Source organism: Oncorhynchus clarkii, unplaced genomic scaffold (assembly GCF_045791955.1).
Source record: "Oncorhynchus clarkii lewisi isolate Uvic-CL-2024 unplaced genomic scaffold, UVic_Ocla_1.0 unplaced_contig_6721_pilon_pilon, whole genome shotgun sequence".
Taxonomy (NCBI): domain Eukaryota; kingdom Metazoa; phylum Chordata; class Actinopteri; order Salmoniformes; family Salmonidae; genus Oncorhynchus; species Oncorhynchus clarkii.
In genome coordinates, this window is record NW_027260976.1 from 139,015 (window position 1) to 164,113 (window position 25,099).

Sequence of the window (25,099 nt, forward strand, 5' to 3'; positions counted from 1 at the left end):
GGAGAGAGGGGGTTGCCATTGCGGTTGCCAGACCTTTCTGTATCATTTTAAATATGCAGACATTTATTTATATGTCCAAATATAACTAAACAAACATTACTTAGTAACAACAAAACTACTGCTACAACTACTAATACAACTACTGCTATAACTACTAATACAACTACTAATACAACTACTGCTATAACTACTAATACAACTACTAATACAACTACTGCTACAACTACTGCTACAACTACTGCTACAACTACTGCTACAACTACTGCTACAACTACTGCTACAACTACTGCTACAACTACTGCTACAACTACTGCTACAACTACTAATACAACTACTAATACAACTACTAATACAACTACTGCTACAACTACTGCTACAACTACTAATAAAACTACTACTACAACTACTGCTACAACTACTGCTACAACTACTGCTACAACTACTACTACAACTATTGCTACACCTACAAATACTACTGATAAAACAACTGCTTCAACTGATAAAACTACTAATACAAAATAATGATAAAACTACTGCTACAACTAATAAAACTACTAATACAACTACTAATGCAACTAATAAAACTACTACTACAACTAATAAAACTACTAATACAAAATAATGATAAAACTACTGCTACAACTAATAAAACTACTAATACAACTACTAATACAACTACTAATACAAATGATAAAACTACTACTACAACTGATAAAACTACTGCTACTACTACTAATACAACTACTAATACAACTACTAATACAACTACTAATACAACTACTAATACAACTACTAATACAACTAATGAAACTACTGCTACAACTACTAATACAACTACTGCTACAACTACTAATACAACTACTAATACAACTAATAAAACTACTGCTACAACTACTAATACAACTAATACAACTACTGCTACAACTACTAAAACTACTGCTACAACTACTAAAACTACTGCTACAACTACTAAAACTACAACTACTAATACAACTACTAATACAACTAATGCTACAACTACTAATACAACTACTGCTACAACCACTAATACAACTACTAATACAACTACTGCTACAACTACTAAAACTACAACTACTAATACAACTACTAATACAACTAATAAAAATACTGCTACAACTACTAAAACTACTGCTACAACTACTAATACAACTACTGCTACAACTACTAAAACTACAACTACTAATACAACTACTAATACAACTACTGCTACAACCACTAATACAACTACTAATACAACTACTGCTACAACTACTAATACAACTACTGCTACAACTACTAAAACTACAACTACTAATACAACTACTAATACAACTACTAATACAACTACTAATACAACTACTGCTACAACCACTAATACAACTAATGCTACAACTACTAATACAACTACTGCTACTACCACTAATACAACTACTAATACAACTACTGCTACAACTACTGCTACAACTACTAATACAACCACTAATACAACTACTACTACAACTACTAATACAACTACTAATACAACCACTAATACAACTACTAATACAACTAATACAACTACTGCTACAACTACTAATATAACTACTAATACAACTACTGCTACAACTACTAATACAACTACTGCTACAACTACTAAAACTACTGCTACAACTACTGCTACAACTACTAATACAACTACTAATACAACTACTAATACAACTACTAAAACTACTGCTACAACTACTAATACAACTACTAAAACTACTGCTACAACTACTAATACAACTAACAAAACTACTGCTACAACTACTAATACAACTAATGAAACTACTTCCTGGTATAAGGTAGGGCAGCAGTGATATAGTTCCTTCCTGGTATAGTTTAGGGCAGCAGTGACAGCAGAGTTCCTTCCTGGTATAGGGTAGGGCAGCAGTGACAGCAGAGTTCCTTCCTGGTATAGGGTAGGGCAGCAGTGACAGCAGAGTTCCTTCCTGGTATAGGGTAGGGCAGCAGTGATATAGTTCCTTCCTGGTATAGTTTAGGGCAGCAGTGACAGCAGAGTTCCTTCCTGGTATAGGGTAGGGCAGCAGTGACAGCAGAGTTCCTTCCTGGTATAGGGTAGGGCAGCAGTGACAGCAGAGTTCCTTCCTGGTATAGGGTAGGGCAGCAGTGATATAGTTCCTTTCTGGTATAGTTTAGGGCAGCAGTGATAACAGAGTTCCTTCCTGGTATAGGGTAGGGCAGCAGTGATAGAGTTCCTTCCTGGTATAGGGTAGGGCAGCAGTGACAGCAGAGTTCCTTCCTGGTATAGGGTAGGGCAGCAGTGATATAGTTCCTTTCTGGTATAGTTTAGGGCAGCAGTGATAACAGAGTTCCTTCCTGGTATAGGGTAGGGCAGCAGTGATATAGTTCCTTTCTGGTATAGTTTAGGGCAGCAGTGATAACAGAGTTCCTTCCTGGTATAGGGTAGGGCAGCAGTGATATAGTTCCTTTCTGGTATAGTTTAGGGCAGCAGTGATAACAGAGTTCCTTCCTGGTATAGGGTAGGGCAGCAGTGATAACAGAGTTCCTTCCTGGTATAGGGTAGGGCAGCAGTGATATAGTTCCTTTCTGGTATAGTTTAGGGCAGCAGTGATAACAGAGTTCCTTCCTGGTATAGGGTAGGGCAGCAGTGATTGCAGAGTGCCAGACTGCAGGTCCACTGAAGTTATAAAACATCTCTGGGTTGTCCCTCAGGGTTCTCTCTTTGCTTTGGTTGTTGTAACGTCCTTAGATTTATATTCATTTCAAGCCCATAGTTTTTATTTTCAAAAGCTGCACCTGCGTGTGAATGATTTGGTCCTTCATTAGGACATTAGCGTGTGTTCCAAGCTTGTTTTTTTTTTACATTTTGCTAACGCTAATAGCACATTAGCTTATTGATATTTCAGAGGTCCTCTGTGGTTAGCGGTTTAATGACAACTATTGTTTTTCTAATTATGTTAACAAAGTTACAAAAAATTGTCAACATTTTCAAAATCTTTTTCAAGATGTGTTGCTTGCTGCCAGTTACCAAGTTGCCTAGCAACTGACGTGCATAGCTACACCAGTATACTGATAAACTGGAGACCTCTTCCAACAACTGATGTGAAGGACCCATTTAACTCACTACTGGAAACGTCAGTTATCGCAGTCGAGTCATATTGACTAAGTTGTTGTGAAGATGGCGAGAGGCACGTCTGTTATGAAAACATCTCTTTTTTTTGACACAGATCGACCGTACTAGTTGTTGAGGCTGTGGTCGTGTCCCGTCTTGATGACTGGTAACATGGTCAGGTACAGTGAAGAAAGACCTGTCAAAAGCTGCAGTTGACTCAGAACAGCACAATTTCACCGCACAAACAGAACTAACAGCATGATAGTCTTTCCTGGTTGAGGCGAAATTAAAACTACTTCTCTTCTGGTCTTTTTTTAAGAAACATTCGACTGTTGAAAACACCTCACAACTTGCATAGTCAATTTGCATACACTTCAAAACAGACAGACATCCCCAGCAGAAACGCCACTAAGGGTTTCTGCACTGTACCCAAACCACAAACAGACTTAATGTGTCACTATGTTTAGAACCATGTCACCACGGACTGCTCTGCCACCGGAGGAAACTCAGGCAAAAAGCTCGTTTAGATTTAAAAAAAACAATGAATCAAAGCTGCTCTCTTTCCAAAGCTCTGATTTAACTGTATTTAACAATATGCATATATGAATAGTGTGTAAATATTATTTTTGTCTCTTGGTGTCTTTCCCATATATAACTCTTATTATATTCATATATATTTTTAAAATGTTTTAAATGGAATGTTCTTGTCCATTACTGTTCTGTGTCATGTATGTGTACGTTTGGTGTGGACCCCAGGTAGAGTAGCTGCTACATGTTAATGAACCCCAGGAAGAGTAGCTGCTACATGTTAATGAACCCCAGGTAGAGTAGCTGCTACATGTTCAGTAGTTAATGGACCCCAGGAAGAGTAGCTGCTACATGTTAATGAACCCCAGGTAGAGTAGCTGCTACATGTTAATGGACCCCAGGTAGAGTAGCTGATACATGTTAATGAACCCCAGGTAGAGTAGCTGCTACATGTTAATGAACCCCAGGAAGAGTAGCTGATACATGTTAATGAACCCCAGGTAGAGTAGCTGCTACATGTTAATGGACCCCAGGTAGAGTAGCTGCTACATGTTAATGGACCCCAGGAAGAGTAGCTGCTACATGTACAGTAGTTAATGGACCCCAGGTAGAGTAGCTGCTACATGTTAATGGACCCCAGGTAGAGTAGCTGCTACATGTTAATGGACCCCAGGAAGAGTAGCTGCTACATGTTCAGTAGTTAATGAACCCCAGGTAGAGTAGCTGCTACATGTTCAGTAGTTAATGGACCCCAGGTAGAGTAGCTGCTACATGTTCAGTAGTTAATGAACCCCAGGTAGAGTAGCTGCTACATGTTCAGTAGTTAATGGACCCCAGGTAGAGTAGCTGCTACATGTTAATGGACCCCAGGAAGAGTAGCTGCTACATGTTAATGGACCCCAGGTAGAGTAGCTGCTACATGTTAATGGACCCCAGGTAGAGTAGCTGCTACATGTTAATGGACCCCAGGTAGAGTAGCTGCTACATGTTAATGAACCCCAGGTAGAGTAGCTGCTACATGTTAATGAACCCAGGGAAGAGTAGCTGCTACATGTTAATGAACCCCAGGAAGAGTAGCTGCTACATGTTAATGAACCCCAGGAATAGTAGCTGATACATGTGAATGAACCCCAGGTAGAGTAGCTGCTACATGTTAATGGACCCCAGGTAGAGTAGCTGCTACATGTTAATGAACCCCAGGAAGAGTAGCTGCTACATGTTAATGGACCCCAGGTAGAGTAGCTGCTACATGTTAATGAACCCCAGGAAGAGTAGCTGCTACATGTTAATGGACCCCAGGTAGAGTAGCTGCTACATGTTAATGAACCCCAGGTAGAGTAGCTGCTACATGTTCAGTAGTTAATGGATCCCAGGTAGAGTAGCTGCTACATGTTCAGTAGTTAATGGATCCCAGGTAGAGTAGCTGCTACATGTTAATGAACCCCAGGTAGAGTAGCTGCTACATGTTCAGTAGTTAATGGACCCCAGGTAGAGTAGCTGCTACATGTTAATGAACCCCAGGTAGAGTAGCTGCTACATGTTAATGGACCCCAGGTAGAGTAGCTGCTACATGTTCAGTAGTTAATGAACCCCAGGAAGAGTAGCTGCTACATGTTCAGTAGTTAATGGACCCCAGGAAGAGTAGCTGCTACATGTTAATGAACCCCAGGTAGAGTAGCTGCTACATGTTAATGAACCCCAGGAAGAGTAGCTGCTGTTCAGTAGTTAATGGACCCCAGGAAGAGTAGCTGCTACATGTTCAGTAGTTAATGAACCCCAGGTAGAGTAGCTGCTACATGTTCAGTAGTTAATGAACCCCAGGAAGAGTAGCTGCTACATGTTAATGGACCCCAGGTAGAGTAGCTGCTACATGTTCAGTAGTTAATGGACCCCAGGAAGAGTAGCTGCTACATGTTAATGAACCCCAGGTAGAGTAGCTGCTACATGTTAATGGACCCCAGGTAGAGTAGCTGCTACATGTTAATGAACCCCAGGTAGAGTAGCTGCTACATGTTAATGAACCCCAGGTAGAGTAGCTGCTACATGTTAATGGACCCCAGGTAGAGTAGCTGCTACATGTTAATGGACCCCAGGTAGAGTAGCTGCTACATGTTAATGGACCCCAGGTAGAGTAGCTGCTACATGTTAATGGACCCCAGGAAGAGTAGCTGCTACATGTTAATGAACCCCAGGAAGAGTAGCTGCTACATGTTAATGAACCCCAGGAAGAGTAGCTGCTACATGTTCAGTAGTTAATGGACCCCAGGAAGAGTAGCTGCTACATGTTAATGGACCCCAGGTAGAGTAGCTGCTACATGTTAATGGACCCCAGGTAGAGTAGCTGCTACATGTTAATGGACCCCAGGTAGAGTAGCTGCTACATGTTAATGAACCCCAGGAAGAGTAGCTGCTACATGTTAATGAACCCCAGGTAGAGTAGCTGCTACATGTTAATGGACCCCAGGTAGAGTAGCTGCTACATGTTCAGTAGTTAATGGGGATCCGTGCTTCTTCACCTGCATTGCTTGCTGTTTGGGGTTTTAGGCTGGGTTTCTGTACAGCACTTTGAGATATCAGCTGATGTACGAAGGGCTATATAAATACATTTGATTTGATTTGATTTAATCAACTTAACTCAGCATCATCCCCACCATTATTATCATAATTCTCGTCACAACCTCCACCACCACTACCGTCTTCGTCCCCATCATCACCATAATGACCACCATCATCACCATCACATCCTCACCTGATTGACTGCAAGTGGAGAGAACGTTATGTCATCCAGGAAGTGGACAGCATCAGCAGGAAGCAGTCTGTCCAAGTATTTTGCGCAGGTGTCATAGGCGTGAAGGTAGTCCTGCTCTGTCTGGGGGGGTCTCTTTAAAACCTTTAGAAAAGAGGAGGGTACATGTTTTTAGCGTGCTAGCTGACAGGATTTTAAGGTGTGCTAGCTAACAGGTTGTTAGGTGTGCTAGCTGACCGGTTGTTAGGCGTGCTAGCTGACCGGTTGTTAGGCGTGCTAGCTGACCGGTTGTTAGGCGTGCTAGCTGACCGGTTGTTAGGCGTGCTAGCTGACCGGTTGTTAGGCGCGCTAGCTGACAGGTTGTTAGGCGCGCTAGCTTACAGGTTGTTAGGCGCGCTAGCTGACAGGTTGTTAGGCGCGCTAGCTGACAGGTTGTTAGGCGCGCTAGCTGACAGGTTGTTAGGCGCGCTAGCTGACAGGTTGTTAGGCGTGCTAGCTGACAGGTTGTTAGGCGTGCTAGCTGAACGGTTGTTAGGCGTGCTAGCTGACCGGTTGTTAGTGGTAAACAAATCAAAATATATTTTAGATTCTTCAAAGTAGCCACCCTTTGCACAGTCCTGGCATTCTCTCAACCAGCTTCAAGTAATCACCTGGAATGCATTTCAATTAACAGGTGTGCCTTGTTAAAAGTTAATTTGTGGAATTTCTTTCATTTTTAATGCGTTTGAGCCAATCAGTTGTGTTGTGACAAGGTAGAGGTGGTATACAGAAGATAGCCCTATTTGGTAATAGACCAAGTCCATATTATGGCAAGAACAGATCAAATAAGCAAAGAGAAACGACAGTCCATCATTACTTTAAGCCTTGTGTTGTCTTAAGGGTAAAACATGACTCGCCACTATATTTAACAGCAGAGGAAAAACCCTAAATTGCATTTTTTCAACTTGAGATTTGATGACTTTTCCTAGAGTGACGCCAATATTAGAAAAAGTGAAACATCCCCTTTGTTCATATTTCCATGAAACCTGTACAACACCAGGGGACAAAGGTTGTCTTAGGGTCATTTTGATCCGGCAGTATTAAAATCATTGACACACCACAAAGACACACAATGAGAAATTAAGATTCTGTGAGCTACTGATTGAACTCAGCCAGCAGCTCCTGAAGAGGAAGATCACCATGGTTGGCACAGTCAGAAAGAACAAGCCTGAGCTTCCCCCCCCTACACTCCTCTCAACATGGGGGAGAGAGGCCTTCTCATCCCCCCTGCACTCCTCTCAACATGGGGGAGAGAGGCCTTCTCGTCCCCCCTGCACTCCTCTCAACATGGGGGAGAGAGGCCTTCTCATCAAAGTCACACCCCTGAGTCAATACATGTTAGAATCACCTTTGGCAGTGATTACAGCAGTGAGTCTTTCTGGGTAAGTCTCTAAGAGTGATTACAGCAGTGAGTCTTTCTGGGTAAGTCTCTAAGAGCTGTGAGTCTCTCTGGGTAAGTCTCTAAGAGCTGTGAGTCTTTCTGGGTAAGTCTCTAAGAGCCGTGAGTCTTTCTGGGTAAGTCTCTAAGAGCGATTACAGCCGTGAGTCTTTCTGGGTAAGTCTCTAAGAGTGATTACAGCCGTGAGTCTTTCTGGGTAAGTCTCTAAGAGCCGTGAGTCTTTCTGGGTAAGTCTCTAAGAGCGATTACAGCCGGGAGTCTTTCTGGGTAAGTCTCTAAGAGTGATTACAGCCGTGAGTCTTTCTGGGTAAGTCTCTAAGAGCCGTGAGTCTTTATGGGTAAGTCTCTAAGAGCTGTGAGTCTTTCTGGGTAAGTCTCTAAGAGCTGTGAGTCTCTCTGGGTAAGTCTCTAAGAGCGATTACAGCTGCGAGTCTTTCTGGGTAAGTCTCTAAGAGCTGTGAGTCTTTCTGGGTAAGTCTCTAAGAGCTGTGAGTCTCTCTGGGTAAGTCTCTAAGAGCTGTGAGTCTCTCTGGGTAAGTCTCTAAGAGCGATTACAGCTGTGAGTCTTTCTGGGTAAGTCTCTAAGAGCTGTGAGTCTTTCTGGGTAAGTCTCTAAGAGCTTTGCACACCTGAACTGTACAATATTTGCACACTTTTAAAAATTCTCCAAGCTCGGTCAAGTTGGTTGTTGATCATTGCTAGACAACCATTTTCCAGTCTTGCCATAGATTTTCAAGCAGACTTAAGTCAAAACTGTAGCTAGACCACTAAGGAACATACAACATTGTCTTGGTAAGCAACTCCAGTGTATATTTGGCCTTGTGTTTTAGGTTCATGTCCTGCTGAAAGGTGAACTAATCTCCCAGTGTCTGTTGGAAAGCAGACTGAACCAGGTATTCCTCGAGGATGTTGCCTATGCTTAGCTCCATTTCGTTTCTTTTTAAAAATCCTAAATAACTCCCTAGTCCTTGCCGATGACAAGCTTAACATGATGCAGCCACCACCATGCTTGACAATATGAAAAGTGGTGCTCAGCGTTAATTTCTTTGCCTTACATTATTATTTTAGTGCCTTGTTGCAAACAGGATGCATGTTTTGGAATATGTTTTTTTCTGTACAGGCTTCCTTCTTTTGCAGTGTCATTTAGGTTAGTATTGTGGAGTAACTACAATGTTGTTGATCCATCCTCAGTTTTCTCCCATCACAGCCATTAAACTCTGTAACTGTTTTAAAGTCACCCTTGGCCTCATGGTGAAATCCCTGAGTAGTTTCCTTCCTCTCCGGCAACTGAGTTAGAAAGGACGGCTGTATCTTTGTGGTGACTGGGTGTATTGATACACCATCCAAAGTGTAATGAATAACTTCACCATGCTCCAAGGGATATTCAATGTCTGCTGTTTTATTTTTACCCATCTACCAATAGGTGCCCTTCTTTGCAAGGCATTGCATTTGTGTTTGAAATGTACTGCTCGACTGAAGGACTTTGCAGATAATTGTATGTGTGTGGTACAGAGATGAGGTAGTCATTAAAAAACAAACATAATAAATACATTTATTGAACACGGAGTGAGTCCATGCAAAGTATTGCAACTTATTGTGACTTAAGCACATTTTAACTCTCAACTTATTTTTGCTTGCCATAAAAAAGGTGTTAACTACCTAGACTCGTGACATTTCAGCTTTCCATTTTATATTAATTTGTAAAACCATAATTCCACTTTGACATTATGGGGTATTGTGTGTCAGCCAGTGACACAACATCTCAATATAACATTGTAAATTCAGGTTATAGCAGGCTGACAGACCGACCGACCACCAGCAGGCTGACAAACTGACCACCAGCAGGCTGACAGACCGACCTACTGTAGACACTACCACTACTATAACTAACCAGTCACTACCACTACTATAACCAGTCACTACCAATACTATAACCAGTCACTACCACTACTATAACTAACCAGTCACTACCACTACTATAACCAGTCATTACCACTACTATAACCAGTCACTACCACTACTATAACCAGTCACTACTATAACCAGTCACTACCACTACTATAACCAGTCACTACCACTACTATAACTATAACCAGTCACTACCACTACTATAACCAGTCACTACCACTACTATAACCAGTCACTACCACTACTTCTTCTGTCAATCTGTCTCAGTTGAAATAAAGGTTCTGGGTCTCCCCTCCAGAACACCTTCCCTCGCCAGGTAGATAAATACATACCTGTGGGTCTCCCCTCCAGAACACCTTCCCTCGCCAGGTAGATAAATAATTACCTGTGGGTCTCCCCTCCAGAACAGCTTCCTTAGCCAGGTAGATAAATAATTACCTGTGGGTCTCCCCTCCAGAACACCTTCCCTCGCCAGGTAGATAAATAATTACCTGTGGGTCTCCCCTCCAGAACACCTTCCCTCGCCAGGTAGATAAATAATTACCTGTGGGTCTCCCCTCCAGAACACCTTCCCTCGCCAGGTAGATAAATAATTACCTGTGGGTCTCCCCTCCAGAACACCTTCCCTCGCCAGGTAGATAAATAATTACCTGTGGGTCTCCCCTCCAGAACACCTTCCCTCGCCAGGTAGATAAATAATTACCTGTGGGTCTCCCCTCCAGAACACCTTCCCTCGCCAGGTAGATAAATAATTACCTGTGGGTCTCCCCTCCAGAACACCTTCCCTCGCCAGGTAGATAAATAATTACCTGTGGGTCTCCCCTCCAGAACACCTTCCCTCGCCAGGTAGATAAATAATTACCTGTGGGTCTCCCCTCCAGAACACCTTCCCTCGCCAGGTAGATAAATAATTACCTGTGGGTCTCCCCTCCAGAACACCTTCCCTCGCCAGGTAGATAAATAATTACCTGTGGGTCTCCCCTCCAGAACACCTTCCCTCGCCAGGTAGATAAATAATTACCTGTGGGTCTCCCCTCCAGAACACCTTCCCTCGCCAGGTAGATAAATAATTACCTGTGGGTCTCCCCTCCAGAACACCTTCCCTCGCCAGGTAGATAAATAATTACCTGTGGGTCTCCCCTCCAGAACACCTTCCCTCGCCAGGTAGATAAATAATTACCTGTGGGTCTCCCCTCCAGAACACCTTCCCTCGCCAGGTAGATAAATAATTACCTGTGGGTCTCCCCTCCAGAACACCTTCCCTCGCCAGGTAGATAAATAATTACCTGTGGGTCTCCCCTCCAGAACACCTTCCCTCGCCAGGTAGATAAATAATTACCTGTGGGTCTCCCCTCCAGAACACCTTCCCTCGCCAGGTAGATAAATAATTACCTGTGGGTCTCCCCTCCAGAACACCTTCCCTCGCCAGGTAGATAAATAATTACCTGTGGGTCTCCCCTCCAGAACACCTTCCCTCGCCAGGTAGATAAATAATTACCTGTGGGTCTCCCCTCCAGAACACCTTCCCTCGCCAGGTAGATAAATAATTACCTGTGGGTCTCCCCTCCAGAACACCTTCCCTCGCCAGGTAGATAAATAATTACCTGTGGGTCTCCCCTCCAGAACACCTTCCCTCGCCAGGTAGATAAATAATTACCTGTGGGTCTCCCCTCCAGAACACCTTCCCTCGCCAGGTAGATAAATAATTACCTGTGGGTCTCCCCTCCAGAACACCTTCCCTCGCCAGGTAGATAAATAATTACCTGTGGGTCTCCCCTCCAGAACACCTTCCCTCGCCAGGTAGATAAATAATTACCTGTGGGTCTCCCCTCCAGAACACCTTCCCTCGCCAGGTAGATAAATAATTACCTGTGGGTCTCCCCTCCAGAACACCTTCCCTCGCCAGGTAGATAAATAATTACCTGTGGGTCTCCCCTCCAGAACACCTTCCCTCGCCAGGTAGATAAATAATTACCTGTGGGTCTCCCCTCCAGAACACCTTCCCTCGCCAGGTAGATAAATAATTACCTGTGGGTCTCCCCTCCAGAACACCTTCCCTCGCCAGGTAGATAAATAATTACCTGTGGGTCTCCCCTCCAGAACACCTTCCCTCGCCAGGTAGATAAATAATTACCTGTGGGTCTCCCCTCCAGAACACCTTCCCTCGCAAGGTAGATAAATAATTACCTGTGGGTCTCCCCTCCAGAACACCTTCCCTCGCCAGGCAGATAAATAATTACCTGTGGGTCTCCCCTCCAGAACACCTTCTCTCGCCAGGTAGATAAATAATTACCTGTGGGTCTCCCCTCCAGAACACCTTCCCTCGCCAGGTAGATAAATAATTACCTGTGGGTCTCCCCTCCAGAACACCTTCCCTCGCCAGGTAGATAAATAATTACCTGTGGGTCTCCCCTCCAGAACACCTTCCCTCGCCAGGTAGATAAATAATTACCTGTGGGTCTCCCCTCCAGAACACCTTCCCTCGCCAGGTAGATAAATAATTACCTGTGGGTCTCCCCTCCAGAACACCTTCCCTCGCCAGGTAGATAAATAATTACCTGTGGGTCTCCCCTCCAGAACACCTTCCCTCGCCAGGTAGATAAATAATTACCTGTGGGTCTCCCCTCCAGAACACCTTCCCTCGCCAGGTAGATAAATAATTACCTGTGGGTCTCCCCTCCAGAACACCTTCCCTCGCCAGGTAGATAAATAATTACCTGTGGGTCTCCCCTCCAGAACACCTTCCCTCGCCAGGTAGATAAATAATTACCTGTGGGTCTCCCCTCCAGAACACCTTCCCTCGCCAGGTAGATAAATAATTACCTGTGGGTCTCCCCTCCAGAACAGCTTCCTTAGCCAGGTTGCGTGCACTGCGCTAGCAGAAACCACACCCCCTCCTGGGCGAGGGAGCCGATTGGCCAGCTTGGAGATGGACAGAACATTCTGACTGGTTAGAACGGGTTCCAGAGCGGCCAGGGGATCCGACACCTCATCGGTCATTTTACGGTAGTCCAGCCCTAAGGGAACATATAACTTTACCATAACAGAGGAAACAGATATCGAACATGCATATACAGTTAAAATGACATATAGAAATATACACACTACCACTCAAAAGGTTGGGGTCACTTAGAAAGAAAAGCAAATTTTTTGTCCATTAAAATAACATCAAAATTATCAGAAATACAGTGTAGACATTGTTAATGTTGTAAATGACTATTGTAGCTGGAAAACAGCTGATTTTTAATGGAATATCTACATAGGCGTACAGAGGCCCATTATCAGCAACCATCACTCCTGTGTTCCAATGGCACGTTGTGTTAGCTTTTTAAAATAATAAACTTGGATTAGCTAATTGATCATTAGAAAACTCGTTTGCAATTATGTTAGCACAGATGAAAACTGTTGTACTGATTAAAGAAGCAATAAAACTGGCCTTCTTTAGACTAGTTGAGTATCTGGAGCATCAGCATTTGTGGGTTCGATTACAGGCTCAACATGGCCAGAAACAAAGAACTTTCTTCTGAAACTCGTCAGTCTATTCTTGTTCTGAGAAATTAAGGCTATTCCATGCGAGAAATTTCCAAGAAACTGAAGATCTGGTACAACGCTGTGTACTACTCCCTTCACAGAACAGCGCAAACTGTCTCTAATCAGAATAGAAAGAGGAGTGGGAGGCCCCGGTGCACAACTGAGCAAGAGGACAAGTACATTGGAGTGTCAAGTTTGAGAAACAGACTCCTCACATGTCCTCAACTGGCAGCTTCATTAAATAGTACCCGCAAAACACCAGTCTCAACGTCAACAGTGAAGAGGCGACTCCGGGACGATGGCCTTCTAGGCAGAGTTGCAAAGAAAGAGCCATCTCTCAGACTGGCCAATAAAAATAAAAGATTAAGATGGGCAAAAGAACACAGACACTGGACAGAGGAACTCTGCCTAGAAGGCCAGTATCCCGGAGTCGCCTCTTCACTGTTGACGTTGAGACTGGACAGAGGAACTCTGCCTAGAAGGCCAGCATCCAGGAGACGCCTCTTCACTGTTGACGTTGAGACTGGACAGAGGAACTCTGCCTAGAAGGCCAGCATCCCGGAGTCACCTCTTCACTGTTGACGTTGAGACTGGACAGAGGAACTCTGCCTAGAAGGCCAGCATCCCGGAGTCACCTCTTCACTGTTGACGTTGAGACTGGACAGAGGAACTCTGCCTAGAAGGCCAGCATCCTGGAGTCGCCTCTTCACTGTTGACGTTGAGACTGGACAGAGGAGCTCTGCCTAGAAGGCCAGCATCCCGGAGTCACCTCTTCACTGTTGATGTTGAGACTGGACAGAGGAGCTCTGCCTAGAAGGCCAGCATCCCGGAGTCACCTCTTCACTGTTGATGTTGAGACTGGACAGAGGAACTCTGCCTAGAAGGCCAGCATCCCGGAGTCACCTCTTCACTGTTGATGTTGAGACTGGACAGAGGAACTCTGCCTAGAAGGCCAGCATCCCAGAGTCGCCTCTTCACTGTTGACGTTGAGACTGGTGTTACACTCCTCTGTAACAGAGTCTCCCATCAATATTTTAAATCGATTCAGGGTCACTAACACATCTAGATGAGGCACGGGTTGTAGACTATTCCATTCAGGGCAACCACCTAGCAGACCGGGTATGGTAACATATCAACCACCTAGCAGGCCGGGTATGGTAACATAGCAACCACCAAGCAGACCGGGTCTGGTAACATATCAACCACCTAGCAGACCGGGTATGGTAACATAGCAACCACCTAGCAGACCGGGTATGGTAACATATCAACCACCTAGCAGGCCGGGTATGGTAACATAGCAACCACCAAGCAGACCGGGTATGGTAACATAGCAACCACCTAGCAGGCCGGGTATGGTAACATAGCAACCACCTAGCAGACCGGGTATGGTAACATAGCAACCACCTAGCAGACCGGGTATGGTAACAGAGTTTACCAGCTGGTGGTGAAGTAGACCAGACTACAGAGGGAGTTTACCTGCTGGTGGTGAAGGAGACCAGACTACAGAGGGAGTTTACCTGCTGGTGGTGAAGGAGACCAGACTACAGAGGGAGTTTACCTGCTAGTGGTGAAGGAGACCAGACTACAGAGGGAGTTTACCTGCTGGTGGTGAAGGAGACCAGACTACAGAGGGAGTTTACCTGCTGGTGGTGAAGGAGACCAGACTACAGAGGTAAAGAAGGGGGTTTTCCTGCTGGTGGGGAAGGAGACCAGACTACAGAGTTAAAGAGGGAGTTTACCTGCTAGTGGTGAAGGAGACCAGACTACAGAGGGAGTTTACCTGCTGGTGGTGAAGGAGACCAGACTACAGAGGTAAAGAGGGAGTTTACCTGCTGGTGGTGAAGGAGACCAGACTACAGAGTTAAAGAGGGAGTTTACCTGCTGGTGGGGAAGGAGACCAGACTACAGAGGGAGTTTACCTGCTGGTGGTGAAGGAGACCAGACTACAGAGGGAGTTTACCTGCTGGTGGTGAAGGAGACCAGACTACAGAGGGAGTTTACCTGCTGGTGGTGAAGGAGACCAGACTACAGAGGGAGTTTACCTGCTGGTGGTGAAGGAGACCAGACTACAGAGGTAAAGAGGGAGTTTACCTGCTGGTGGTGAAGGAGACCAGACTACAGAGGGAGTTTACCTGCTGGTGGTGAAGGAGACCAGACTACAGAGGTAAAGAGGGAGTTTACCTGCTGGTGGTGAAGGAGACCAGACTACAGAGGGAGTTTACCTGCTGGTGGTGAAGGAGACCAGACTACAGAGGGAGTTAACCTGCTGGTGGTGAAGGAGACCAGACTACAGAGGGAGTTTACCTGCTGGTGGTGAAGGAGACCAGACTACAGAGGGAGTTTACCTGCTGGTGGTGAAGGAGACCAGACTACAGAGGGAGTTTACCTGCTGGTGGGGAAGGAGACCAGGCTACAGAGGGAGTTTACCTGCTGGTGGTGAAGGAGACCAGACTACAGAGGTAAAGAGGGAGTTCACCTGCTGGTGGTGAAGGAGACCAGACTACAGAGGGAGTTTACCTGCTGGTGGGGAAGGAGACCAGACTACAGAGGGAGTTTACCTGCTGGTGGTGAAGGAGACCAGACTACAGAGGGAGTTTACCTGCTAGTGGTGACGGAGACCAGACTACAGAGGTAAAGAAGGGGGTTTTCCTGCTGGTGGGGAAGGAGACCAGACTACAGAGGTAAAGAGGGAGTTTACCTGCTGGTGGTGAAGGAGACCAGACTACAGAGGGAGTTTACCTGCTGGTGGTGAAGGAGACCAGACTACAGAGGTAAAGAGGGAGTTTACCTGCTGGTGGTGAAGGAGACAAGACTACAGAGGTAAAGAGGGAGTTTACCTGCTGGTGGTGAAGGAGACCAGACTACAGAGGGAGTTTACCTGCTGGTGGTGAAGGAGACCAGACTACAGAGGGAGTTTACCTGCTGGTGGTGAAGGAGACAAGACTACAGAGGTAAAGAGGGAGTTTACCTGCTGGTGGTGAAGGAGACCAGACTACAGAGGGAGTTTACCTGCTGGTGGTGAAGGAGACAAGACTACAGAGGTAAAGAGGGAGTTTACCTGCTGGTGGTGAAGGAGACCAGACTACAGAGGGAGTTTACCTGCTGGTGGTGAAGGAGACCAGACTACAGAGGGAGTTTACCTGCTGGTGGTGAAGGAGACCAGACTACAGAGGTAAAGAAGGGGGTTTACCTGCTGGTGGTGAAGGAGACCAGACTACAGAGGTAAAGAGGGAGTTTACCTGCTGGTGGTGAAGGAGACCAGACTACAGAGGTAAAGAGGGAGTTCACCTGCTGGTGGTGAAGGAGACAAGACTACAGAGGGAGTTTACCTGCTGGTGGTGAAGGAGACAAGACTACAGAGGTAAAGAGGTCCAACCTTCTATTTGGTATAAGGTGCAATGGTGAGGAGGCTGCATGATACACAGAGGAGACTGCATGATACACAGAGTCCAGTCTCTGTCAGACAGAGGAGGCTGCATGATAAACAGAGGAGACTGCATGATACACAGAGTCCAGTCTCTGTCAGACAGAGGAGGCTGCATGATAAACAGAGGAGGCTGCATGATAAACAGAGGAGACTGCATGACACACAGAGTCCAGTCTCTGTAAGACAGAGGAGGCTGCATGATAAACAGAGTCCAGTCTCTGTTAGACAGAGGAGGCTGCATGATAAACAGAGTCCAGTCTCTGTAAGACAAAGAAGGCTGCATGATAAACAGAGTACAGTCTCTGTAAGACAGAGGAGGCTGCATGATAAACAGAGTCCAGTCTCTGTTAGACAGAGGAGGCTGCATGATAAACAGAGTCCAGTCTCTGTAAGACAGAGGAGGCTGCATGATAAACAGAGTCCAGTCTCTGTTAGACAGAGGAGGCTGCATGATAAACAGAGTCCAGTCTCTGTTAGACAGAGGAGGCTGCATGATAAACAGAGTCCAGTCTCTGTTAGACAGAGGAGGCTGCATGATAAACAGAGTCTCTGTCAGACAGAGGAGGCTGCATGATAAACAGAGTCCAGTCTCTGTACGACAGAGGCAGCTGCATGATAAACAGAGTCCAGTCTCTGTAAGACAGGAGGCTGCATGATAAACAGAGTCCAGTCTCTGTTAGACAGAGGAGGCTGCATGATAAACAGAGTCCAGTCTCTGTAAGACAGAGGAGGATGCATGATAAACAGAGTCCAGTCTCTGTAAGACAGAGGAGGCTACATGATAAACAGAGGAGGCTGCATGATAAACAGAGTCCAGTCTCTGTACGACAGAGGCGGCTGCATGATAAACAGAGTCCAGTCTCTGTTAGACAGAGGAGGCTGCATGATAAACAGAGTCCAGTCTCTGTTAGACAGAGGAGGCTACATGATAAACAGAGTCCAGTCTCTGTTAGACAGAGGAGGCTACATGATAAACAGAGTCCAGTCTCTGTTAGACAGAGGAGGCTACATGATAAACAGAGTCCAGTCTCTGTTAGACAGAGGAGGCTGCATGATAAACAGAGTCTCTGTCAGACAGAGGAGGCTGCATGATAAACAGAGTCCAGTCTCCGTTAGACAGAGGAGGCTACATGATAAACAGAGTCCAGTCTCTGTAAGACAGAGGAGGCTGCATGATAAACAGAATCCAGTCTCTGTTAGACAGAGGAGGCTGCATGATAAACAGAGTCTCTGTCAGACAGAGGAGGCTGCATGATAAACAGAGTCCAGTCTCTGTTAGACAGAGGAGGCTGCATGATAAACAGAGTCCAGTCTCTGTAAGACAGAGGAGGATGCATGATAAACAGAGTCCAGTCTCTGTAAGACAGAGGAGGATGCATGATAAACAGAGTCCAGTCTCTGTAAGACAGAGGAGGCTGCATAATAAACAGAGTCCAGTCTCTGTACGACAGAGGCGGCTGCATGATAAACAGAGTCCAGTCTCTGTCAGACAGAGGAGGCTGCATGATAAACAGAGTCCAGTCTCTGTCAGACAGAGGAGGCTGCATGCATATACAACAATCATAATTCATTACAGAGAGAAAAGTGGCCTGAACACGCTTCTTTCTAGCCATAAGCGGGAAGCAAGCCTTATTACGAAAATAAAAAACCCAATTTCAATGTAAGCTTGTCACAAGATTATCCACATGAACTTTAAAGGACAACTTGTCATCCAACCATATACCTAGGTATGTGTAGGATGACACTTTTTCAATGGATAAGCCACCAGATGTGACAATCCTAACCTTCTCTGGCAGAGTTCTAACTCTGGTAAAGGTCATGAATTTAGTTTTTTGTACATTCAAGACCAGTTTGAGACCATAAAGGGAGGCCTGCAGTGACTGAAAAGCAGTGTGGATCTCTTCAACAGCCTGAACCAGAGAAGGAATTACATAAAGAGATGACTGTGTCATCTGTATATAGATGTAACTTTGCTGGTTGCATCCCATTCCCCAAATCATTAATACAAAAATTGAGAACAACACAGGAGCTAAAATGGAACCCTGGGGGACACCTTTATTAATCTCTAGAAAGCCAGACTTGTGATGCTCAGTATATAACACATTAGTTCCTAAACCAATTTACTGCCCCTTCACTGAGACCCAATGTTTCTGAGTCTAGCTAACAACAATCAACTGAATCAAAGGCCTTTGTTAAATACACAAACGGAGCAACACAACGTTGCTTTATATCAAGTGCGTTAATGTCGTCGTTTGCCACACTGCCATAGCTGCAGTTGCGGTGCTGTTCAGGTCACCAGCCGCCACTGGTGTGTGTGGTAGAAGGGCTGGTGTTACGAGGGACAGGAGGGGAGGAAGTGATGCGTGCAAATACTGTTGACAACTTCCTGTCGAGTTCAGAACACACGGGCGGGACACACACACACACACACAAACATCATAGAGCCCTGGTCTAAAGTAGTGCCCTGCATAGGGAATAGGGTGCCGTAGAGCCCTGGTCTAAAGTAGTGCCCTGCATAGGGAATAGGGTGCCGTATAGCCCTGGTCTAAAGTAGTGCCCTGCATAGGGAATAGGGTGCCATAGAGCCCTGGTCTAAAGCAGTGCCCTGCATAGGGAATAGGGTGCCGTAGAGCCCTGGCCTAAAAGAGTGACGTCCCTGGCTGTTTCCTTACCGGTAGTGACGTCCCTGGCTGTTTCCTTACCGGTAGTGATGTCCCTGGTTGTTTCCTTACCGATAGTGATATCCCTGGTTGTTTCCTTACCGGTAGTGATATCCCTGGCTGTTTCCTTACCGGTAGTGATGTCCCTGGCTGTTTCCTTACCGGTAGTGATATCCCTGGCTGTTTCCTTACCGGTAGTGACGTCCCTGGCTGTTTCCTTACCGGTAGTGACGGAGCGGAGCTTCTTGAGCAGTTTGATGTGAGTGTCAGGGGTGATGACAGAAGAGCAGTATGATCCACAACATTCCTCCAACAGGGTATAGTAATACAACAGCCTAGAGAGGAGAGGAGAATCAGAGAGAGGAGAATCAGGGAGAGGAGAGGAGAATCAGGGAGAGGAGAAGAGAATCAGGGAGAGGAGAATCAGGGAGAGGAGAATCAGGGAGAGGAGAGGAGAATCAGGGAGAGGATAATCAGGGAGAGGAGAGGATAATCAGGGAGAGGAGAGGAGAATCGGGGAGAGGAGAATCAGGGAGAGGAGAGGATAATTAGGGAGGGGAGAATCAGGGAGAGGAGAATCAGGGAGAGGAGAATCAGGGAGAGGAGAATCAGGGAGAGGAGAGGAGAATCAGGGAGAGGAGAAGATAATCAGGGAGAGGAGAAGAGAATCAGGGAGAGGAGAGGAGAATCGAGGAGAGGAGAATCGAGGAGAGGAGAATAAGGGAGAGGAGAATCAGGGAGGGGAGAATCAGAGAGAGGAGAGGAGTATCAGGGAGAGGAGAGGAGAATCAGGGAGAGGAGAGGAGAATTAAGGAGAGGAGAATCAGGGAGAGGAGTATCAGGGAGAGGAGAGGAGAATCAGGGAAAGGAGTATCAGGGAGAGGAGAGGAGAATTAAGGAGAGGAGAATCAGGAAGAGGAGTATCAGGGAGAGGAGAGGAGAATCAGGGATAGGAGAATCAGGGAGAGGAGAAGAGAATCAGGGAGAGGAGAATCAGGGAGAGGAGAGGAGAATCGAGGAGAGGAGAATCAGAGAGAGGAGAGGAGTATCAGGGAGAGGATAATCAGGGAGAGGAGAATCAGGGAGAGGAGAGGAGAATCGAGGAGAGGAGAATCAGAGAGAGGAGAGGAGTATCAGGGAGAGGATAATCAGGGAGAGGAGAATTAGGGGGAGGAGAGGAGAATCAGGGAGAGGAGAATCAGGGAGAGGAGAATCAGGGAGAGGAGAGGAGAATCGAGGAGAGGAGAATCAGGGGGAGGAGAGGAGAATCAGGGGGAGGAGAGGAGAACCAGGGGGAGGAGAGGAGAACCAGGGGGAGGAGAGGAGAATCAGGTGGAGGCGAGGAGAATCGAGGAGAGGAGAATCAGGGGGAGGAGAGGAGAATCAGGGGGAGGAGAGGAGAATCAGGGGAGGAGAGGAGAATCAGGGAGAGGAGAGGAGAATTAGGGAGAGGAGAATCAGGGAGAGGAGAGGAGAATCGAGGAGAGGAGAATCAGGGAGAGGAGAATCAGGGAGAGGAGAGGAGAATCAAGGGAGAGGGGAGGAGAATCAAGGGAGAGGAGAGGAGAATCAGGGGGAGGAGAGGAGAATCAGGGAGAGGAGAATCAGGGAAAGGCGAGGAGAATCAGGGAGAGGAGAATCAGGGAGAGGAGAATCAGGGAGAGGAGAGGAGAATTAAGGAGAGGAGAATCAGGGAGAGGAGTATCAGGGAGAGGAGAATCAGGGAAAGGAGTATCAGGGAGAGGAGAGGAGAATTAAGGAGAGGAGAATCAGGAAGAGGAGTATCAGGGAGAGGAGAGGAGAATCAGGGAAAGGAGAATCAGGGAGAGGAGAAGAGAATCAGGGAGAGGAGAATCAGGGAGAGGAGAGGAGTATCAGGGAGAGGAGAATCAGGGAGAGGAGAGGAGAATCGAGGAGAGGAGAATCAGGGGGAGGAGAGGAGAATCAGGGGGAGGAGAGGAGAACCAGGGGGAGGAGAGGAGAACCAGGGGGAGGAGAGGAGAATCAGGTGGAGGCGAGGAGAATCAGGGAGAGGAGAAGAGAATCAGGGAGAGGAGAATCAGGGAGAGGAGAGGAGAATCGAGGAGAGGAGAATCAGAGAGAGGAGAGGAGTATCAGGGAGAGGATAATCAGGGAGAGGAGAGGAGAATTAGGGGGAGGAGAGGAGAATCAGGGAGAGGAGAGGAGAATCAGGGAGAGGAGAATCAGGGAGAGGAGAGGAGTATCAGGGAGAGGAGAATCAGGGAGAGGAGAGGAGAATCGAGGAGAGGAGAATCAGGGGGAGGAGAGGAGAATCAGGGGGAGGAGAGGAGAATCAGGGGGAGGAGAGGAGAACCAGGGGGAGGAGAGGAGAACCAGGGGGAGGAGAGGAGAACCAGGGGGAGGAGAGGAGAATCAGGTGGAGGCGAGGAGAATCAGGGAGAGGAGAGGAGAATCGAGGAGAGGAGAGGAGAATCGAGGAGAGGGGAATCAGGGGGAGGAGAGGAGAATCAGGGGGAGGAGAGGAGAATCAGGGGGAGGAGAGGAGAATCAGGGAGAGGAGAGGAGAATTAGGGAGAGGAGAATCAGGGAGAGGAGAGGAGAATTAGGGAGAGGAGAATCAGGGAGAGGAGAGGAGAATCGAGGAGAGGAGAATCAGGGAGAGGAGAGGAGAATCAGGGAGAGGAGAGGAGAATCAAGGGAGAGGGGAGGAGAATCAAGGGAGAGGAGAGGAGAATCAGGGAGAGGAGAATCAGGGAGAGGAGAATCAGGGAGAGGAGAATCAGGGAAAGGCGAGGAGAATCATGGAAAGGCGAGGAGAATCAGGGAGAGGAGAATCAGGGAGAGGAGAATCAGGGAGAGGAGAATCAGGGAGAGGAGAGGAGAATTAGGGAAAAGCGGGGAGAATCAGGGAGAGGAGAGGAGAATCAGGGGGAGGAGAGGAGAATCAAGGGGGAGGAGAATCAGGGAGAGGAGAATCAGGGAGAGGAGAATCAGGGAGAGGAGAGGAGAATTAGGGAAAGGCGAGGAGAATCAGGGAGAGGAGAATCAGAGAGAGGAGAGGAGATTTGAGGAGAGGAGAATCAGGGAGAGGAGAGGAGAATCAGGGAGAGGAGAGGAGAATCAAGGGGGAGGAGAGGAGAATCAGGGAGAGGAGAATCAGGGAGAGGAGAGGAGAATTAAGGAGAGGAGAATTAGGGAGAGGAGAAGAGAATCAGGGAGAGGAGAATCAGAGAGAGGAGAGGAGAATCAAGGAGAGGAGAATCAGAGAGAGGAGAGGAGAATCAGGGCGAGGAGAGGAGAATCAGGGCGAGGAGAGGAGAATCAGGGGGAGGAGAGGCGAATCAGGGAGAGGAGAGGAGAATCAGGGAGAGGAGAGGAGAATCAGGGGGAGGAGAGGAGAACCAGGGGGAGGAGAGGAGAATCAGGGGGAGGAGAGGAGAATCAGGGGGAGGAGAGGAGAATCAGGGAGAGGAGAGGAGAATCAGGGAGAGGAGAGGAGAATCAGGGAGAGGAGAGGAGAATCAGGGAGAGGAGAGGAGAACCAGGGAGAGGAGAGGAGAACCAGGGGGAGGAGAGGAGAACCAGGGGGAGGAGAGGAGAACCAGGGGGAGGAGAGGAGAATCAGGGGGAGGAGAGGAGAATCAGGGAGAGGAGAGGAGAATCAGGGAGAGGAGAATCAGGGACAGGAGAGGAGAATCAGGGAGAGGAGGGGAGAATATGGGAGAGGCGAGGAGAATCAGGGAGAGGAGGGGAGAATATGGGAGGGGAGAATATGGGAGGGGAGAATATAGGAGGGGAGAATATGGGAGAGGAGAATATGGGAGAGGAGAATCAGGGAGAGGAGAATCAGGGAGAGGAGAATCAGGGAGAGGAGAATATGGAATCCGGGAGAGGAGAATCAGGGAAAGGAGAAGATGGAATCCGGGAGAGGAGAATCAGGGAAAGGAGAAGATGGAATTCGGGAGAGGAGAATTAGGGAAAGGAGAAGATGGAATCCGGGAGAGGAGAATCAGGGAGTGGAGAAGATGGGAGTGGAGAATCAGGGAGAGGAGAAGATGGGAGAGGAGAATATGGGAGAGGAGAATATGGGAGAGGTGAATCAGGGAGAGGAGAGGAGAATCAAGGGAGAGGGGAGGAGAATCAAGGGAGAGGAGAGGATGGAATCCGGGAGAGGAGAGGATGGAATCCGGGAGAGGAGATTCAGGGAGAGGAGAAGATGGAATCCGGGAGAGGAGAATCAGGGAGAAGAGAAGATGGAATCCGGGAGAGGAGAATCAGGGAGAAGAGAAGATGGAATCAGGGAGAGGAGAATCAGGGAGAAGAGAAGATGGAATCCGGGAGAGGAGAATCAGGGAGAAGAGAAGATGGAATTAGGGAGAAGATGGAATCATGGAGAGGAGAATATGGAATCAGGGAGAGGATAAGAGGGAATCGGGGAGAAGATGGAATCGGGGAGAGGAGAAAATGGTATCAGGGAGAGGAGGAGAAGATGGAATCAGGGAGAAGAGGGAATCAGGGAGAGGAGAAGAGGGAATCAGGGAGAGGAGAAGAGGGAATCAGGGAGAGGAGAAGAGGGAATCAGTGAGAGGAGAAGGGGGAATCAGGGAGAGGAGAAGGGGGAATCAGGGAGAGGAGAAGGGGGAATCAGGGAGAGGAGAAGGGGGAATCAGGGAGAGGAGAAGGGGGAATCAGGGAGAGGAGAAGGGGGAATCAGGGAGAGGAAAGGGGGAATCAGGGAGAGGAGAAGGGGGAATCAGGGAGAGGAGAAGGGGGAATCAGGGAGAGGAGAAGAGGGAATCAGGGAGAGGAGAAGAGGGAATCAGGGAGAGGAGAAGAGGGAATCAGGGAGAGGAGAAGAGGGAATCAGGGAGAGGAGAAGAGGGAATCAGGGAGAGGAGAAGAGGGAATCAGGGAGAGGAGAAGATGGGATCAGGGAGAGGAGAAGAGGATCAGGGAGAGGAGAAGAGGATCAGGGAGAGGAGAAGGGGATCAGGGAGAGGAGAAGAGGAGAAGAGGATCAGGGAGAGGAGAGGAGAATCAGGGAGAGGAGAGGAGAATCAAGGGAGAGGAGAGGAGAATCAAGGGAGAGGAGAATCAAGGAGAGGAGAAGAGAATCAGGGGGAGGAGAGGAGAATCAGGGAGAGGAGATTCAGGGAAAGGTGAGGAGAATCAGGGAAAGGTGAGGAGAATCAGGGAGAGGAGAATCAGGGAGAGGAGAGTCAGGGAGAGGAGAATCAGGGAGAGGAGAATCAGGGAGAGGAGAATCAGGGAGAGGAGAATCAGGGAGAGGAGAATTAGGGAAAGGCGAGGAGAATCAGGGAGAGGAGAGGAGAATCAGGGAGAGGAGAATCAGGGAGAGGAGAGGAGAATCAGGGAGAGGAGAGGAGAATCAGGGAGAGGAGAGGAGAATCAGGGAGAGGAGAGGAGAATCAGGGAGAGGAGAGGAGAATCAGGGAGAGGAGAGGAGAATCAGGGAGAGGAGAGGAGAACCAGGGGGAGGAGAGGAGAATCAGGGGGAGGAGAGGAGAATCAGGGGGAGGAGAGGAGAATCAGGGAGAGGAGAGGAGAATCAGGGAGAGGAGAATCAGGGAGAGGAGAGGAGAATCAGGGGGAGGAGAGGAGAATCAGGGGGAGGAGAGGAGAATCAGGGGGAGGAGAGGAGAATCAGGGGGAGGAGAGGAGAATCAGGGAGAGGAGGGGAGAATATGGGAGAGGAGAGGAGAATCAGGGAGAGGAGGGGAGAATATGGGAGGGGAGAATATGG

The 25,099-nt window shown here is 47.3% G+C and overlaps 1 protein-coding gene across 1 annotated transcript in view; it reads right to left on the bottom strand.

Annotated features, from left to right (window-relative positions):
* LOC139402755 (NBAS subunit of NRZ tethering complex-like) overlaps window positions 1-25,099 on the bottom strand; it is a 283,040-nt gene that overhangs the window by 63,352 nt on the left and 194,589 nt on the right. Inside the window, exons 44-46 of the mRNA XM_071146672.1 lie at window positions 19,576-19,688; window positions 12,559-12,752; window positions 6,393-6,533 (exon numbers count right to left, since the gene is read on the bottom strand). Of these exons, the coding sequence (XP_071002773.1) occupies window positions 6,393-6,533; window positions 12,559-12,752; window positions 19,576-19,688 (448 nt within the window). The remainder of the gene's footprint in view (window positions 1-6,392; window positions 6,534-12,558; window positions 12,753-19,575; window positions 19,689-25,099) is intronic.